This window comes from Glossina fuscipes, unplaced genomic scaffold (genome assembly GCF_014805625.2).
Source record: "Glossina fuscipes isolate IAEA_lab_2018 unplaced genomic scaffold, Yale_Gfus_2 148, whole genome shotgun sequence".
NCBI lineage: Eukaryota > Metazoa > Arthropoda > Insecta > Diptera > Glossinidae > Glossina > Glossina fuscipes.
The window spans coordinates 27,254-46,632 of NW_023998491.1; the positions used below are offsets into that span (position 1 = coordinate 27,254).

General features: G+C 32.5%; 3 protein-coding genes across 14 annotated transcripts in view; 2 read left to right on the forward strand and 1 right to left on the reverse strand.

Annotated features, from left to right (window-relative positions):
- The window catches only part of LOC119641404 (electron transfer flavoprotein-ubiquinone oxidoreductase, mitochondrial), a 4,158-nt gene extending 3,865 nt beyond the window's left edge, over positions 1-293 (forward strand). Inside the window, exon 7 of the mRNA XM_038040042.1 lies at positions 280-293. Coding sequence (XP_037895970.1) covers positions 280-293 — 14 coding nt within the window. The remainder of the gene's footprint in view (positions 1-279) is intronic.
- Positions 294-1,636: 1,343 nt separating this feature from the next.
- On the forward strand, positions 1,637-4,434 carry LOC119641417 (N-acetylglucosamine-6-sulfatase-like). The gene is made up of 4 exons (XM_038040103.1): positions 1,637-1,953; positions 2,022-2,532; positions 2,597-3,246; positions 3,333-4,434. Exons 1-4 carry the CDS (start codon positions 1,735-1,737, stop codon positions 3,489-3,491), a joined length of 1,539 nt encoding a protein of 512 aa, XP_037896031.1. The 5' UTR covers positions 1,637-1,734; the 3' UTR covers positions 3,492-4,434.
- Positions 4,435-15,912: 11,478 nt separating this feature from the next.
- The window catches only part of LOC119641416 (myocyte-specific enhancer factor 2), a 16,630-nt gene continuing 13,163 nt past the window's right edge, over positions 15,913-19,379 (reverse strand). For 8 of the 12 annotated variants that reach the window (XM_038040101.1, XM_038040094.1, XM_038040100.1 and 5 more), the window contains 2 exons: positions 19,152-19,238; positions 15,913-16,382 (listed from right to left, as the gene is read on the reverse strand). In XM_038040101.1, the coding sequence (XP_037896029.1) occupies positions 16,201-16,382; positions 19,152-19,238 (269 nt within the window). In that variant the 3' untranslated portion in view covers positions 15,913-16,200. The remainder of the gene's footprint in view (positions 16,383-19,151; positions 19,239-19,379) is intronic. The other 4 variants (XM_038040102.1, XM_038040093.1, XM_038040097.1 and 1 more) reach the window with 3 other exon arrangements.

The window sequence follows — 19,379 nt, forward strand, 5'->3', positions numbered from 1 at the left end:
GTATGTGAATTGTTTCTTTATTGTTAGACACAGAGACATGTAATGTCTATAGAAATCATTGATGCCTTAAACGAATTTTTGTATGATTGCATTTCCTTTAGTTTAATGTAAAGCAAATTTATAATTAATTAGAATTTTTAATTTTTCCTTTTTTTTGTTGTATGATATTAAGAAAATTGTGTCCTGTAACAAAAAAAATATCCAATAATTGAAATCTACACAAATTTTGTAAATTTCTTATATTTTATAAAAACAATTTTTTAAATAAAATTTTTCAAGATTGTAAAAAATAAGAAATGCTCTTTTCTTTATAGAATTATTAAATAATAACAGATCGTAAGTGCTTTTAAACAAACACTTTACCCATTTTGAAGCAATAATTTATTTATATAGGAAATGGGAAAAGTTGAAAACGTTATCTTAGTCTTAAAGCCGGAAACGGTTTCTTTGTTGTTTTAAGAAAGCTGTAGAAACTGTTGCGTTCATATTTTCTGTGACCTAATCCGAACTGGAGTCATGCTCTCCTTACCTTACAGATTACCTCATCTTGAAGGTGTTTAAGTTTCTTAGTTAAAAAGCTTGTTATTCCTAGAAATCTATCTAATGTCTTGGCTTAAACTTAATATGAATAACATTATACTATTGAAATACGACTCTGTTTCTACGAACTTCAACTACAACTCTGTTTTTTTAAATATTTTCTTTGTTAATAATCCAAACTCCTCTGTTGATAATCAGAACTCCTCTGTTAATAATCGGAACTCCTCTGTTAATAATCCGAACTTATCTGTTAACAAGGCTGGCGCGCGATCATTAGTCCCAGTTAAATTTCGTTTTCGAACTGCGGGAACTTGTTGTACTCGATGCATGTACCCAGTTGATGGTATTTAAACGGACAATGGAAATTTATTCAATTCCGGATATGAAACATGAAAATGTTAACAAGAGGAAAACGGATGTTAATATAACATATATTGGCAGGGTTACCAACACTTACGTTTAGTTACGGTTAGAAAAATAGAACCCACCTTTCCTTACAGGATTGATTTTTCAGTTTTATTTTTTTGTACATATGGGGATTAAGATATTGAATAATCAAGAATATATTCGTTAATAAAATGCATTTTAATATAATTTTTTTAGAGTTTACAGCAACATGTAAAGATTTAGTTGATTTAATAGATCATACTCTAATATCGGCCGGTTTAAAAGAAAAGAGCTGCTCGAAACAGACTGAAAGAAAAAATAAGTGATTGAAGATGAATAGACAAGTTAACCTTCTCATTTTGTCGCTGGGAAGGAAACACCTATCTAGGAAAATGCAGTTTGCGAAGAATTGCAAAAGAATTTTTTAATTTGGGAGCTTGAAGCCGCAAAATCTCTGCATCGCATGATAAGGAACAAGGTACTCGCTTTAAATGATAGATATGAAGAATATAATTATTTTCTAAAGATATTTAGTTAGAAAAGAGAGAGAGAGATAGAACAATCTGGCATTTTATCGATAACAAAATACAAATCACAGTTAAGTGAATGCATCTCTGTGCGACATCCTTTTTAAACTAACATTTTTGGGAAATGGCAACACAATAAAGAGAGAGAGAGAGAGAGAGAGAGAGAGAGAGAGCATACTTTCAACACAAATTATCCTTAAGTAAGATCATTGTTTCCCTTCGTAGTATAATAAACTAAAGAATAAAAGAAAAATCGGAAACCGTTACCGAAAATACAAAAATGTTGGAGCATCTTTTCAAATCGATTTTTAAAACGTCTCCGCTAAGAATAAATTTCTTATTGATTACTGCTTTAATAAATTCTATAGCAAATGCACAACAAGCACCAAACATTGTACTTTTTCTTAGTGATGATCAAGATTTGTATTTACATGGCATGAAACCAATGCATCAAACTCAGCGTTTGATCGGTGCGAGAGGGACAACTCTTACTAATGCGGTAAGTTATGTGATACGTTGCTGAGAATAGCAAATGTTTTACAAAATATTCCTTTATTATCTGTGCAGTTTACTACTTCGCCACTTTGTTGTCCATCGAGAGCGAGTCTCTTGTCTGGCATGTATGCTCATAATCATCGTACTTTCAATAATTCGGTAAGAGGTGGTTGCAATGACATGCATTGGCTTAAACATATTGAACCTCAAGCTCTTCCTGTTTTGTTGCAAGGGAAAGGATACGATACATTTTTTGCCGGGAAATATTTAAACGAGTATATGGGTAGGGAAGTGCCACCTGGTTGGAAAGAGTTTTATGGTTTGCACGGTAACTCGCGCTATTATAACTACACACTGAGGGAAAATGCTCACAATAAAACCTATGGATACGTTTATTTAACGGATTTGCTTAGAAAGCGAGCATTAAAGTTTATTAATGAACGCGTTAACAGTAGTAAACCGTTTTTCCTAATGCTTGCACCACCGGCTCCACATCAACCCTTCACACCGGCTGAGAGGCATCAAGGACTCTTTGATGGAATTACGGCACTAAAAACGCCAAATTTTAATAAAGTTTTTAAAGGTAAGTAGATGATGGTAGTTGCGGTAGAAAAATGACTTTATTTTTTGACGCTTGGTTGATAAAGATAAGCACTGGTTGTTGGCAAACTTTGAAAAAATTCCCAATATAACATTAGACTTAATGGATATTTACTTTCAAAAGCGATGGGAATCCTTATTGGCTGTAGATGAAATGGTAGCTGCTGTTATCAAACGCCTGGTTAGACAGAATCAATTGGAAAACACTTATATAATTTATACATCGGATAATGGATATCATATAGGACAGTTTGCTCAGCCGTTTGATAAACGACAACCCTATGAAACAGACATAAGGGTACCATTACTGATACGTGGGCCACAAATTTCCGCTGGCACCGTTGTAAATGCCGTGGCAGGTCTTATTGACCTAGCGCCTACAATTTTGGAATGGGCAAACATTCCCCATCCAGCTCGCATGGATGGACAATCGTTGCAACCATTTCTTGTTAATAGTGATATATATGATGCTTCTATGGATAAAACCTATCGACGAAGTTTACTTATACAACATCACGGCGAGGGCACCGTAGATACTTACAACCCGTCTTGCCCCTGGGGACGTAACGATCGCCTTTACGAATGCAATTCGGAAGCAGCTTGTCATTGCCAAGATGCATGGAATAATACGTATTCATGTGTGCGTCACTTCAGCTATCAAGTTAATCGTTTATACTGCGAGTTCAGTGACAGGGAGGTAAGCACATAAATATGATTATGGCAATTTGGATGTTGTTTTGTTAATATAAGATTTCCATTTCTTCTTTTTTTTATGGAGTCTAGAGTTTTGTGGAAGCATACGATGTGGACAAGGACATCTATCAAATGAATAATAATGTAAATGAATGGCTGCCGATTGAAAGGGGTCTTTACAGTCTGGCGTTGGCTAATTTAACTAGATGTGCGGGGGCAGCATCCTGTGCGGACATTATTTTAAAGTAAAGAAAGGGCATTCGACCTACTCTTGCAAGCGCATCAGTAAATCAATAGGAAATAATTTTACCCACTACTCGAACGATTCCACATCAATATCTAAAATAAATGGTAATCTATAAATAGGAATATATTAAAAATTTAGATATCTTTAAAAAACTTTTTAGTCCCTTTTCCCATTTAATTTAAGAAGCTATCTTAAGAATATACGCATTCTTTCTTGTAAATTCCCTTTTGATAAACTACTTCCATAAAATTTTTGATAGTTATCTGAGGTATTTCAAACCTATTGAGCACAGATTAAATCCATTCCGAGGAAAATAGTCAAGTTTGCAGTATTAAGAGTAATAAGGACAGAAGGACAGAGGAATAGAGTGATAGAACTGTATTTAACTCGAACTAGGCACTAATCACTTTTTTTAATATTATCAATTTTATAACGAAACTGTTATACATTCCTCTGGATAAATTCTATTATAAATTATTATAAGTTAATTGTTGAATAAATAATAAATGTAGTAGTTTTTCTTGTTTTCAAATTTTTATTTTCAAACGTTAACTTATCATTTAAATGATAGTAAAACCATATCAGTGCTTTGAAATATTTGATATTTGTGTAACATGACGTGTGTGTAAATTTAAAAAAAAAAAAAAAAAATTAAACTTCAATTCAATGTTAAAGACATTTGTAGTTTATCTATTAATCTAAATTATTTCTTAACATATATAATTAACATTTACATAATGTACATAATGTAACTTAATCGACTTGTTGTGGCAGATAGTTATTAACCCATTCGAGACCGATTACATTCTGTGCTATGAACAATTATCAGTCATTCTGAGTAAAGTAGTCGTCGAGATGAAACTATCTTTTGATTTAAAAATATCTGTGAAATATAGAAAAACAAAATTTGGCATAGGTTTCAACTTAGACCATAAAACGGCACATCTTAAGTGGGCATCACGAATGCAGGAAACAACCAGTGATAAAGAAAGTGATGCTTGTAAGAAATGGAAAAAAAACAAATCGATATGTTGTTGTTATAGGTAGTGATAATGATTTTGAAATCTTAGGTGAGGTTTTCGAGGACAGTGATTGGAGCGACTGCAGTGAAAATGACATTGAAAGTGAAATAGAACACGATTTCATGTTATCTAACTATTGTTGGAAATAAATGTTTATAAATTTTAATGATGCGTTTTTGTTTTATTTCACGTTGCACGCACGGTATTTTTAATCCGTCCGTCGCAAATGAAAATTTTCTCAGGAGCGATCTGTACACACGGTATGCAATCATATAAGAGAACTAAACAATACAAAGAAGAAGAATTTCGCTTTTGAGTATCATGTTCGAAAAAATTCGACATCTCGAATGGGTTACAAGAATTTCATTTTATTGGGAAGTGTTATGTAAATAAAGAACACAGTGGGAAAGTCGAATTATGAACGCGCAACTAACTCCTGTGAATATAATCAGCAAACAAGTCGTGCTACCGGATAAGTGTCGGGAAAACTAATGCAGGCAACTTGTAACGGTCAGAAGAAGGGTCTTACTAAAAAGTTTGACTTGAGTATAGCAGCGTCAGTCAATTTCACATGAATATTTTACAAAATAACAATAGGCGACAACCAACGCCTCTAGAACGCTAATTAGGTAAAACACGAGCTGGAAAATGTAAGACTTTAGTGTTGAACAGAAAAAATTAAGAAGCGGTGTATGTTTCGATTCGAACAAATCATATGCAATTTGCAGTAATGTTTGAAATTTGGTTAATCGTTAATATCCACATTCCTACACGTCCAACATTTCCTCCCCAGGTTAGTAACAAAATTCTTTCGTAATATATTTTTTTTTGATTGGCTTACCTCAAGGGATTTTGGAAGGAAAAAAATGTCATCTTTTTCTTTTTAAATTAATGTTTTTAAAAAATCCTACGTGGTTCACTACAGGATGTTACAACGAAATTTGAAGGCAATTGAGTGAGAATTGAGGAAAGTTAATGTCATGGCCAAGAAAGTGTTATAAAAGAAATTGTTTTTTTTTTTTGTTTTTTTTTAAATTTTTAAATTTTTTATATACACATATTTTTAAAATAGTCCAACAAGTGCCCGAACCTTGGTTAGTGTTTTGTTTAGTAAATAAATTGAAAAAAATGATTTATAATTTCGGCGGCTTTACTTCCTAATCGTAATGCAACTCATGTCGTTGATATAAATTTTTTTTATTATATAATAATAATACATGGGCAGTAAAACACTAATCGAGGCTATTATGGAATGGCAGTCGTTCTCTTCCTCCTTCCAACTACTCAAATATGTTCTTGACATAGAAGTATTATTCTCTACACTACTTGTGGTGGTATGCTAAGTTTGTGCACATGTATGTAACACTTAGAAGGACTTGAGATAGAGCCACCAGTAATTATGCCGATCGATTTCGAATAACTCTATCGAATCAATTTAAGCATGTATGTCCGTCTGTCCATCTTAGTTTCTTGTGTTGAACTTATGGGTCGTAATATTCGAGATATTTTAATGACATCTGGTACACCGACATGTTTTTTCCGACCACGCCTCACATAAAGCGCGATTGCGAAAAGTCGTCATGTGGACAACAATATTAAGTGAAGGTGTAACATATGTAATGGTAAGCCGCGTCCCATCACAATGTTTTTAATTGTTCTGCATTCTTTATGCTGCATTAAATGGATATGATATCAGTTTCAATATTTACTTTTATGGGCAGTAACGAAGACGTTAAGTTCGCGAATCGAAGTACCACTGTAATTGTATATAAAGGAGATATATATATGTAGAGAGAGAGAGAGAGAGGGAGAATGATAGATAGAGATAGAGATAGATAGATAGATAGATAGATAGAGAGAGAGAGAGAGAGAGAGAGAGAGAGAGAGAGAGAGATAAAATATGATTGTAACGATAATTAACAGTTAAAAACATTTATTAGTTAAAAACACAGAAACATTCACTTAAGGTAACATATTCTGTCAAGCTTAGCGTATACAATAACATTTATGTACATTTTTCGATTGTTTTTTTCTTTTTTATATAAATTCAACTTTTCCTTTTTTTTGTTTTTCGTTTTTTTTTTTTTTCTTATAAATATATTTTTCAACAAGTCTTGAGAGGGGGGTTTTCTTTACTAAATTTTTCTTTTTATATTTATTTGTGCAAATTTTGTTTTTTTTTTAATAAATTTTCACAAGTTGTGTAAATAATTTTTTATATATATAATTTTTTATATATATACATATATATATATATATATTTATTTATATATATATATATAAAGATGTTTATATGTATATTTATATTCTTGTATACATATATATTTGTGTGGCTGTGTGTATACACAATATATGTAAAATTTCTGTCTAACTAAACATTAGCAGTTTTTTCTATCATCACTTTGCTTCTTATTTATTTATTTATTTTATGTATTTTATTTAATTATTTTTTTTTGTTTTATCTTAGTTTGCTTCGCAGTTTCTAGACTTGTGAGTTATAATGGTCCCATGTGACCATATTTTTTCTCTAAGTAATTCCTTTCTAAGGGTTTATCTTTTTCCCTTTCCATTTCATTTTCATTATTTTCCTCTTAAATTTTAACTTAAAATTTAGAGTGTACAGTTAAAGCTTTCGTAATGCACATTTAACACATTCATTTATTTATTCATTTAATTATGTTTTATAACACATTAATTTTTATTTAATTTTAACAATTAATATACTTTTTAAACATATATATTTAATCAAATTTATTCTATACAAACACACGGCGAAAAGAAACCAAATCATTTATATAAATAATTAAATTGCCGAACTTTATTTAGGTTAGGAATTTTTCGAAATCGATTAAGATAAACTTTGTTTGTACCCTACACCACTTGGGCTATAGTTTGTGCGGACGTATGTAATATTCAGAAAGGTTAAGATAGACTCTAAAGGATCTTACTTGTCTCCTCAGAATTCATTGTAAAAGTTGCGTAAAAGAGAAGCATGTTACGTAGGACGGACATTGCTTAGCTGAAGCTTGAGCAAGCTTGATTTCGGATATGAACTTGGATTACGCTTCCAGCTATATACAAAAACAAATAGACTTCTTCTTATAGCATATCGATTAACTTTTATTGTGAGATTGTTTTCCGTTATAAGGATGTTTGGAAGGGGGCCGTGGGGATATGCAGACATGTTTTGTTTACTTTAGAGTATCATAGTGAATAGCATAATGCAAACATTCATAGATTTATTTCTCTCTCTCTCTAACTCTCTCTCTCTCTCTCTCTCTTAAGTGAAATGAGTAAGTTAGACTTTTCGTCTACATTTCAATAAATACATAGGCGCAGTAAGTAGAGCAAGGTTTAGTTGCATATGGCCACAAGGTCGTTTTATGTGAAGATCGTAAATGTGGGAAGGATGAATAGACTCTGAGGTTAAGGGCTGACGGACCTTCGTTACGTTGACTGGATAACCTGCAGTTAGGCCAAACTATCACAGTTTTCTTACCAAACCAAGTAGAGTGTGGCTTTCATGAACCCTGATACAGATAAGCGGGCTGTTAGCTTGGTTGAAGCCTAAAGCGTGCAAATAAATTGCTCGAATAAGAGTATAAACAAATATGGAAGTAAGCAGAGCAGGTTTAATTTTCTACGCTTAAGAGATCTTATTGGTATTATTGAAAAGAATGGTGGGATACGTTCGATGGCGGATGGAAGACTGAAGGATGAATGCTCAGAACGAGAGGGAAATAGATGGAAATAGAGAGAGAAAGAGATGGAAAGTGATGGAAAGTGAAGGAAAGAGAGAGAGAGAGAGAGAGAGAGAGAGAGAGAGAGAGAGAGAGAGAGTGAGAGGCAAAGAGACAGAAAGAGATGAAGAGAGAAAAATAGCTTACGAGCGAAATAAAGCTTTAACAACACGCTTCTCTTGGTTTGGAACTTCTGTAAAAACCAAGCAATAAAATAACCGCAGAAAAATTAAAAAAATCAGTGAACAAATGAAAGTGTCTTTATTTGCTTAAAGTAGTTTTTCTTCCCTAAACATTTTTGAGTTTGAAAATGTGTTTAAAAGCAATGGTGAGCTCCTCCTCATCCGTATCGCATTTTTTTTCTCTGCTATACACATATTCTATATTGATCTTAAGTTACTTCTTAATAGTGTAAATCATAACTTTGATGGCCTGGATGATGCTGTTGTAGGACGATTTGCTAACTGAGGTCTCAGACAAAACCTAAAAAAAAACCTTGAAGTTAATGAGTTATTTATTTATTTTCTTCCATCGTATGTAAGTGATAATTTTGAAAGGCTTGCGTTTACCTTAAATAAATTGAAGAAAAAAATAAATTTTTTTCAATTTCCATTAATTAAGATTATAACAATTGTAACAGCCATGAGTTACAAAAATTTTATATGTATACATAAATTTTTGCCTTTTCCTTTAATTTATCAATTCGTTAAATTTTTCGAGATTTATTTATTTATTTTTTTTATATGATTTAAAAAAAAAAGTATATATATCAGGTTTCTCTTGTTATATAGTATGAGGTGTTTATAGTTTTTCTTTTTAACGTCAATATTTATATTTATTTATTTATTTATTTTTTTTTTGTTTTTGTATATAATATTATATATGTATATATAAATGTATTTTTTACATTATTTCTCAATCAAATATTTTTCGTATTATTTGTAGTATTTTTAGTGTGAATACAAAGAGGCACTGTTTTGTAAGGCATCTATAAAGGTCAGTTTTTTTTTTTCAATAAACACACAATAACAAAAAAAAAATTTGGCCAATTTTAGGAATTTTGCTTTTTCTTTTTTTAACGTAAATAAAAAAAATATTGTGGGGAAATAAGTGGAAATCAATTTAAAGTGGAATTTTTTTAATTTTTTTGAATTATATTTTTTTAAATTATTAATTATACTTAACATTTATACGTGTACATGGATATTATATACATTTTTATATCTATGAGAACATGATGCAAAGAAAAATGAAAGAAAGAAATTGGAACTGAATAATTCGCGAGCAAGAATGTAGTAACATATCCGAGGGATTTTGCATAACATTGAGTACAAGACAACTCGGATACGTACACTTGAAGAATATTTATGTTATTGTAATAGGTTGACAGACGGACAGATAAGTTAAGATCGGTTCAGAAAATGATTCTGAATCGACAGATATAATAAAAGATGGGTCTGTCTTAAATCCATTCAGGTGTTACATACATCCGCACAAATTTAGTATACTCTGTACCACAATTAATATAGGGTATAAAAAACTGTCGATTATTGCTTGCAATACATACATTCATGCAAACGAAACTTATTAGTAAATTTTTTGGCTGGCATTTTAGTAAATTGAAGATATGATTGGATTATAGTATCATTAACGATAGTACAAAACGATACCAAACCGCGGCTTTGTGCCGAAAATCAATACTGAACGATAGTTAAACATTCATATGTGACCTAGGTTACGTAGAGCAAGACAACAAGTCATTGTTGAAGATAAGCTCTACTCTGATTCATTGGTTTCTTTTGTAAGTTAAATTGCCGATCGGTTCAGTTAGCTGCCATGATAGGCTGCCATAAATACAGAAATTGAGATAATTTTTATTTTTCACCGAATGCGACCAGATCGCAAGAGCCAATGAGGAGCGAGCTTTAGGGTGATTGAACACTTTTGGAATTGAATATTTACGATATACGATTTCAACAGGACTAGCCTAGGCTAACCCGCCTGTCGCTAAAAGGCCAGAATTTTTAACATTAAGCTTAGCTATTACGTAACCATCAACACTATATCGTTATAGCGTTACTCATATATAAATATATATATATATATGCACATGTGCAGAAACATTTTAATTTAGTTTTTTTTTCTCTCCTTGTCTAGCCCTTCAGGGAATGTCTCCTACGCGTGTGGAAATGGCGATGATAAGGAAGGACTCTAGGTAGGCAAAGAGGCAAGAGGAGAGTAGTTTTTCTGTACTTTCGCCATTTGGCGGGTAGCGCGGTTAAAGAACGACAAGTGTGTCATGCGGTATATAAGCACCTCCAGGACGAGTTGTTGGGGGCACTGAGAAAGCCAACTCGTCCTCTGGTTTTCACTGGTAGATATATGCTAACAAAGTATTGCTGTAATCTAACTTGTTCGGGATACAACAAACTTAATATAGAAGTCTCGAATAACGCCATTAAATACAGCACAGCTAAAACACACCACGTCACCTGATACCATGTTTTATCTTTCTTTACCAAAAAATATCAAATATTACATACTTTTCAGGAGAATCCTTACATGAGAGAAATTGAATCGGCATTGCTCCTCTAATAAAGCAAAGTCAATTTTCTTTTTGGAAATTTATTTCTCCTTCTTGCTTACAACGTTTTGGTTTGCATGGATGCCCCTAAACGAAGAGAGGATCGCAAAATAGACCTACACGGTCCATATTTACCGCAGTACGTACATGCATTAATTCACTGTTTTAAACGAATTTGCATCATAAGGTACTAAAAATTAGATCCTAGTTCCATATAAAGGCTGATTATATAGGAAAGCGGAAGATCCCAAAAAATAAGCCCATTCCGTCTGAATATTGTATATTATTATTTTAACCGATTTTTCTCGAAAAATATTAAAAGTCGCAAAATTTTTTTCATGGAAGCACTTAGTCTGGGGAGCAGTCGTGAAAAAAGTTTAATCCAAAACATTTTTAGTAAGAGACATTCCTGTGCCAAAATAAAACATTGTCTCAAGTTTTATTCAAATATCCTAAAAGTTATGATGTAAGTAGATTGAAGACAGACAGACAGACAGACAGACAGACATATGGAAATAAAGTTTAAATCGGTTTGGAAAATGATTCTGGAGCGACTGTTGTAATGAAAGGTGCGTCTATTTCAAGTCCTTCCGGGTGGCTGTCTTCGAGCATCACAATTAACAGACTATAATAAGCAATAACAGCGTAGAGAGTCTATAAGCTTTTAGATCTTTGATCATATCGGTCAGATCGATCTAGAAACTGAATAATATGAAAATGAAAAAGAAGTAGGACTAAATTTTATATTTTGAATAGCGAGACCAGACGAACTGTTGGTTAAGAATGTGTCATAGGGTCTAAAATAAGTGTTGAGTAAGAATATAATTTTCTCCAAGTAATGTGACACCTGCTGTCAGACATAATTAGGTCTTTGCGCTTCCCTTAGGCATTTTATTTATGCAGGTATATAATAGAGATCTAATAATTTTCAGTTATGCTACACTTGAAAGACATGATCCTATTAAAGATTAGCATAATTACAATATTGGATTGAATATAAAGAAAATGAGAAAAATGGATTCTGAGTTAAAAATATAAGTTTACCCATAGTCAACTAAACTGAAGGAAGGAGGGAAAGCGATGCTAACCGATCAAGTGTTTACAACAGTAGGCTGTATCAAGTACTTGCAAGCAAAACTTAGATATATATGTTTATATATATATAATTCTGAAATCGGGGAAAGGAAACATATGTACCAAATCAAATTTAATTCAAGACCTGCACGCAGTATTTTGTTTGCACGGAAGATAAGGCGATTCTTCTTTCCAGCCAAGAACGCGAGAACATATTAAAGAAATATTAAAGAAATAAAAAGAAAAAAAAAAAATTAAACTCATATTCTTTAAATTTCCTTTTTTCATATTTTATTAAAAAAGAAATTAAAATAAACTTAAATATAAAAACTAAACTATTTAAGATAAACTAAAGGCATAATAATTTCAATTATATATACAGTTGCTAAGCAAAATAATTTCAACCTTTTTTCAAACTCATCATAATCAAGAGTTTAAAAAAAAGTATCTTAAAAACAAGAGAAATTTTTATAGATATTTTTTAAAATAATTTAAAGAGCAGATTACATAACAATAAAAAGTCTTCAGAATTATTTATATAAATTAAAAATTAAATTATATTATTTATTTAATTAAAAAATAAAAAAAATAAAAAACTGAACTAAAATTATGACTTGAAAGCATAAAAAATATTGAAAAAAAAAAAATTTTTTTTAGCACATTTTTTAAAATATTTTCACATAAAAAAACACTAAATAATAAAATTTATTGCCTTTGACATTGCACGTAGTTTAAAAGTGTAATAATAATAATTAAAAAAAAAGAAAACTTAATTTTTCTGCTAAATAAAAAAAAGAAATATCATTATAATTAAATGTAAGGATTGACTAATAAAAATCATTAGAGTTATTTTTTTTTTACGTATGCTGTTATGTTATTACATTTTTGTTGTAATTGATTTTTTGTGTTAACTCGTAAGTTTTTTCTTTTTTTTAACATTAAAGAAAAAAACATTAAAATTAACTATTTACAAAATGTTTATTTTTTTTTTTTAATTTTTTGAACATTTAACTTAATATTAAAATTTCATTGTTTTGTTTTTTCTTCTGTTTTACTCTATTTTTCTTAATCTGTTGTAAAAATTTTATATTTATTTATTTTTTTAAATTTATTTTAAAACTTATTTCGGTTTTTTTTTTTTTTTCTTTTGTAAGTATAATTATTTCTATATGACTGGCTTAAAAGTTTTATTAAATATATTTACTTTTTTTATATTTTGTGTTTTTTTTCCAAAAATATTACACAACTTACATATATTATTAATTTTTATATTATTTATTATTTTAAGGATATGACACAGTTTTGTTTTTATACAATTTTTTTTTATTCTTCATTATGTCAGCAAGTTTTCCTTCCTTCTCTGCGTTGTGTTGTAGTTTTCAGAATTCTTCCAGATTTTCTTTCTTGTCTCTTCTACTAACTAAACTAGAAGCTCTCCGTTTCTAAGTAACAGAATTTTTCCCTTTTAAATTGAGAAACTAAAGCATTAAAGCCTTTCCATCACGCTCTTATATCGATATCTAGCATAGGGGTTCAATTAAAGTGATCAAATGTTCCATTTTGAAAGTTCACTGGTTTTCGATAGTATGGTCAGCTACAGCTGAGCATAGCCTCGGGAGGCAAGAAGAGAGCAATCTTTAAAGGTACGAAAACTAAGAATATTTTTTATCACCACTACCGAAAAGTGAGGTTACACTAGATATGCCCTTGCGTGTTCACGGCTTTCCGATAGTATAATCAGGTAATCATAGCCTCGAGAGGCAAGAAGAAAGCAATATTTTGTGAAGGGCAAGAAAATTAAGAATCTTTTTTCTTACGACTACCGAAAGGTGAGGGTACACTAGATTTGTCTCTGCGTATCCACGGCTTCCCAATCGTATAATCAGCTAAGCATAGCCTCGACAGGCAGGAAGAGAGCAATCTTTTGTGATTCTGTAAAAAGGAAAGAAAACTAAGAATATTTTTTATCATCACTACCTAAAGATGAGGGTAAAGCATAATCAGCTAAGCATAGTCTCGGGAGGCAGGAAGAGGGCAATCTTTTGTGATTCTGTAAAAAGATAAGAAAACTAAGCATATTTATTATCAGCACTAACGAAAGATGAGAGTACACTAGATTTGTCCTTGCATGTTCACGGCTTTCCGATAGAGTAAGCGCAGCCTCGGCAGTCAGAAGAAGAGCAATATTTTGTGAAAACCAAGAAGATTAAGAATATTTTTTATTGCGACTACCGAAAGGTAAAGGTGCATCAGATTTGTCTTCGTGTTTGTATCACGCAGATGCAGTGGTCAAAGATCGATGAAAGTGTAAATAGTTTACGTGAAACTAAGCTTTTAGTTCGTTAGCACAGACCTATTTGTCAGTTCATCTCATTGTCCATTGCCCGTGGTGCAAAGCCGGAACTTGACATATACATTTAGACCTGTTGATAACAACACTGCGGCATTAAATCAAGACAGTAACGGGTCAAATACTGTAAGTTGTACTTTACAGTGGATGTTTGCCCAAAAGTTATTGCAATTACTTATGGAAGTCTTTGAAAAATGTGAAACAAAAATGATACCTGTCGGTTAAAGAGCAAACCATACTCGGCCCGACTTTTGGAACAAACTTATAGATTGCTTTATGTGTACCAGATGTCGCTGCCTCAGCTCAAATGTAGTTCAATAAGCGGGTCGGCTTTGCCCAGGGCTTAAAAGACCATTATAAGGAAAGATCAAACTTCTTGTACGCTGGCAAATCCGCTCAAGCAACTGCCTTGCATAAGAATGGTACACTTGTACACTCTTTTTCCAAGCTTCTACACGGAAATGAAGGCGAACGTCTTCTGATGTTCGCTAGAGTTTATGGTGAGCGTACTTTAATTCGTGTTCTCCTCACCATATGAAATTCTGCACTTTGCATCAAAAAGTTTGGGAGAATTGGAGCAAGATGGAGGCAAACGCAAACTTGGTTTGACTAGGTCGACCTAAAGTCTCCTCTGGTCGAGGATATATTTAAACTTAATAAGAACCGCTCTAAAGCGATTTCTATTCTAAACCTTTCTTAGCGGACATGAAAATGTTGATATGAAAGGATTATCGTTGGGCGTTGATATATTGAAACTGAAACTCGATATCCGTGAACAGTGCAAAAAAAGTTTATCGATGCATGATGGTTGTACTAAGACTCGTTCTTCGTTTTTTAAACATTCACTGGAAAATGTTCTGTTGCATAGAAGTTTATTAGTTAGAGAGGGCGAAAATAACTTTTCAAAAACAAAATCATTCAACTGACGAGATAACGTTTGTACTTTTTCTTAACGGTATTATTATTCACTTTTCTATTTAGTTTTTTTCTATTCATTAATTAATTTATTTATTTCATTTTATGTTGCCTAATAGTTGCTTGCAACCATTTGCACATTGTTCCACAATTTTTCCATAAATATTTAATAAATTGCACATAGGGCTTAGGCTGTTGTCCTTAAATACCTTTACTACTTAAGTCCTTAATTTTTCATTTTGAAATAATTGCATTATTACCGTAATTGTTGTTGTTGTTGTTGTTGCTGCTGCTGTTACTGCTATTGTTGTTGCTGTTGTTGCTGTTGTTGCTGTTATTATTAAAATTCAAAAATCTTTGCTGTCTTGCTTCATATACACTAGCTATGCTATCCTCAAAGTCTGAGCTAAGTGTTCTGGTATCTCTGGCATTAAAATTTGTTTTAATTGAGTTTCTTATGTGAGAGGTTTTCGTTTGGATATCTTGCTGATGTGTTTGCTGGTGTGCTAACAATTGGTGGGCGTTGTTGTTGTTGTTATTATTATTATTATTATTATTATTATTATTGTTATTGTTAGTGTTGTCGACAATTGTGGAATATCTGTTAGATTGATGACTACTTGTGCTTCGAAAGTTTGCATTACTTGAGGACTCATTGTATAGCGGTAAGGTGTCGTCCATCATTTCTGATTGTTGGTCACTTATCGCTGCTGGAGTATAACATGTACTATGATGATGATGATGATGATGATGATGATGATGATTACTGTTACGGTTTAAATCATGCTGATAATGCTGTTGCTGATGTTCTTGACTATACAATGCTATGCTATTACTACGATTCAAAGTATGCTGTTTATTATTATTATTATTATTATTATTATGTGGTTGTTGCTGTTGTTGTTGTTGTTGCAATTTATCATTTCTCTGATAATTTTCCGTAGCTGTTGTCCTAACAGTTTTTACTGTTGTTTCTCTTATTGCAGTTGCTGCTGTTGTCGTTGACGTTGTTATTGTTAGATTAGGCTATGTTGTCCAACCTCCCGATATTCTTGGCCTCTTATGGGGTTGATTCGCCTCATAATCATTTAAATGATGCTGCTGATGTGTCTGCTGATGCGTTAATGTTTTTTGTAAATCATTTAAACGCAAATCCGGTGACGGCACACTGCTCGGCGTTACCGAACCTGTATTGAATATGATAAAATCTGTTAAATCATTAGTTGCGGTGTTTAATACATTTTTCTTAATATATTGAACAATTAAAAATTAATTAATTAATTAATTTATTTATTTATGTTTTTCACATTTTATGGCAATTTTTGCTTGATTAACTTAACTTTGGGTTAATCAATGGTTTAGATGTTATTTGAACCGATTAAAAGCATAAAAATGGATTATTAAAAAAAAAGTTTAGTAATTGTTTGCATGAGTTAAAGGTTAGTGGAGCAAAAGCTTTTCAAACGTACACTTATGATGAGAAACATCAACTACGCGAAGTCCATAAAAAAGGATTGCATTTAAGAATCTACCAAACACAAAGGCAAAAAAGTATTTAGTTCTAATGAATTTCTTAATTAATGAAAAATAGCTCGAGCAGTTCTTGCTTTTTCCCGTGGCAGTCTTTTCACGGTGCCATTAGATTTCCTTCAATGGTTTTGAGGTTAAAACGTCACCTCTTCCCTCGTTTCTTCCAATGCTTAAACTCATTACAATTCTTGCCTTGAAACAGTCATTTTTTAAAATCATTTATCGATTTTTTCGATTTTGTTGCTATACGCATTTTATTAGGCCTTCTTCAGATGTACTTTAGGGAAAGAAATACCTTTAGAGCTGAACGTGGATATTGATCTATGTGAGACCATACGAGTTAATATTGCTTCATCCATTTCCCTACGAGGCATCACACCGTTATAGCTCAAAAACGGTAATACAATACGATACAGTCACCATATCACGTAGGTCTTCCTAAAGGCGCATTCTGTCTACCATTGCGGCCTTTTACGCGGGAAGGACCCGTTTGCACTGCAACTACATAGTCAGACTATTTAGATGCAACCAGTCACAAGGGCCGTGCGCGCTAGCACGCACAAGATACCACTAAGAGCATCCTAATCATTATCGGAGATTTTCGGGCAACGTGGAAGATAATATCGTGACAGAAAAGTCTATATTTCCATGTTCCCTATCCTAGTTTCCACTTTCCTAATCCGAAGATGTCCGTGGTAACATGATTATGAAGAAAAGGGTGACAACTTCGAGCAGATCTACCTCTCTGCAGAAGTCAAATGAATGTTGATAATGTCACATTAACTTGTTTTGCCACTTAAAGCTCTTAAAGCTCCTTTAACAGAAGAAGCAAACCCTTTTTCTTTTCTGCTGTAAACATATGACAGACGAAGTTCACTGCTTGCTTGACAATGCCTCAAACTTATAATTTTTTTTTTCTACGATTTAGACAAAGAAGGCTGTATATGTCCTCCTGACACTATTTTCCTTCTGTTATTTTTACAATAACACGGATACTTCTTTGATCTCTGCTCAGTCATCACTTAATAAGATATCAAATTTTTGGCCACTAAGTGGCATCTAAATAGTGGAAACATTCGTTTTGTGACCATGAACATTATGTTAATTTATAATAAGAGTACGCATATTTTCTCCGTTCGTCCGTCTACTGATATCTACATTTGCTGGCATGTACGTTTACCGGTAGATCAGTTTACTGGCTTACTCATTGTCCACCCTTTTAATAGCCAATTCGCTCCCTTACGTTTTCTCTGTTCACCGATTCGCTCGTCTACCGCTTACCGGTCCGTCCTTCGGTCTACCCATCCCTTTGCCGGTCCGTCCGTTCAGTTGTCCCTTTGTTTATCCATCTGTTCGTCCGATACCTACATTTGCTGGCATGCACGTTTACTGATACGTCTGTCGGCTCCGTTAGACTTCTTTCTTCCTTCGCTTGCCGAATGGCTCGCTTACGGGTTTTCCGTTCACTAGTCTGTCTTTTATCGGATCGCCTTTTTACCGGTCGGTTCGTTAATCCTCCAAGTACCATTGTGTTTAGCTGTCTGTTTGTCCGTTTACTTGCTTGTCCCTTCATCGTTGCATGCGTTTTCCGATACAAGCATTAACCACTTCCTTGATTAATTCTCACGTTTGTATGGCAGTACATCCATTTGCCGGTATATCTGTTATCCGTTTGTGTAGCTATCCGTACGTTTACTAGTCCATGCGTTTGTATTTGTGTTGCCGAACGCACGACTCATCTATTTGTCTGCTTATTCATTCATTCATCTTCGTTTCTTATTTGTCGTCTGTCTTTCCACCTGCCCCTTTGTGCCCGATCAATTTTCCCTTTTGATCGTCACTTTATATGTCAATTGGTCTGGGTGCCGTTCTCTCTATTCGACCTTCAATTCATCTTTGCCTTATCCGTCTATCGGTCCTTCCATTTGATGAATTGAAACTTGAGATATTTCTCCCCTAAAAATCGAATTGTAAAAATGGGCGTGATTCTTGATTTTTATATATCTGCTCAAATGAATGGATAACAAAAAACGCTATATCTAACGCTGTTCCTGCTAAATGAAGGAGAGTAGATTTTGAAAATTCCTACACAATACCTATGCACCCTACGACACTAAAGAATGTAATATGACAAATAAATGAGTTTATAGATGAATGATAATAATAATGTTGATATATTTAATCTTTATGATTTTAATTAAATTTTTTTTTTTTTTTTTGCCATATTTGTTGCAGTTCAATACGTTCAATATATTAAGAAAAATGTATTCTCATCTCTTATCTCCGTTATTTCGCAGAGAATAAAGAAAAGAGATAGAAAGACAATATGTGTGCGTATGTTAGAAAGAAAGAGACAGATAGAGAGTATGAGAGAGAGAGAGAGAGAGAGAGAGAGAGAGAGAGAGAAAAAGCAAATATTATTTCCATCATGTTTAGGTTTTAATTACCAAAATTCCATAATCTAGAATTCTGACCGAGTTGTGAACGATAATTTGGTGTTGTTGTCGTTGGTATTGTGTATCCATCATATTTGTCTATACATTTGATATTTTTGAACATACATTTCGTTTGAGGCAAATCAGGAAAGGAAACGGAGAAAGAAACCATAGATTAAAAATATAACTTGGAATAATATGTGCACATATATATATAAAAAAAAATTTAATTATCATTTA

Coding starts and splice junctions, on each gene's coding strand:
- LOC119641417 (XM_038040103.1), top strand. CDS start 1,735: ATGTTGGAGCATCTTTTCAAATCGATTTTTAAAACGTCTCCGCTAAGA. Junction 1,954..2,021: donor GGACAACTCTTACTAATGCG/GTAAGTTATGTG, acceptor TTATCTGTGCAG/TTTACTACTTCGCCACTTTG. Junction 2,533..2,596: donor TTTTAATAAAGTTTTTAAAG/GTAAGTAGATGA, acceptor TGGTTGATAAAG/ATAAGCACTGGTTGTTGGCA.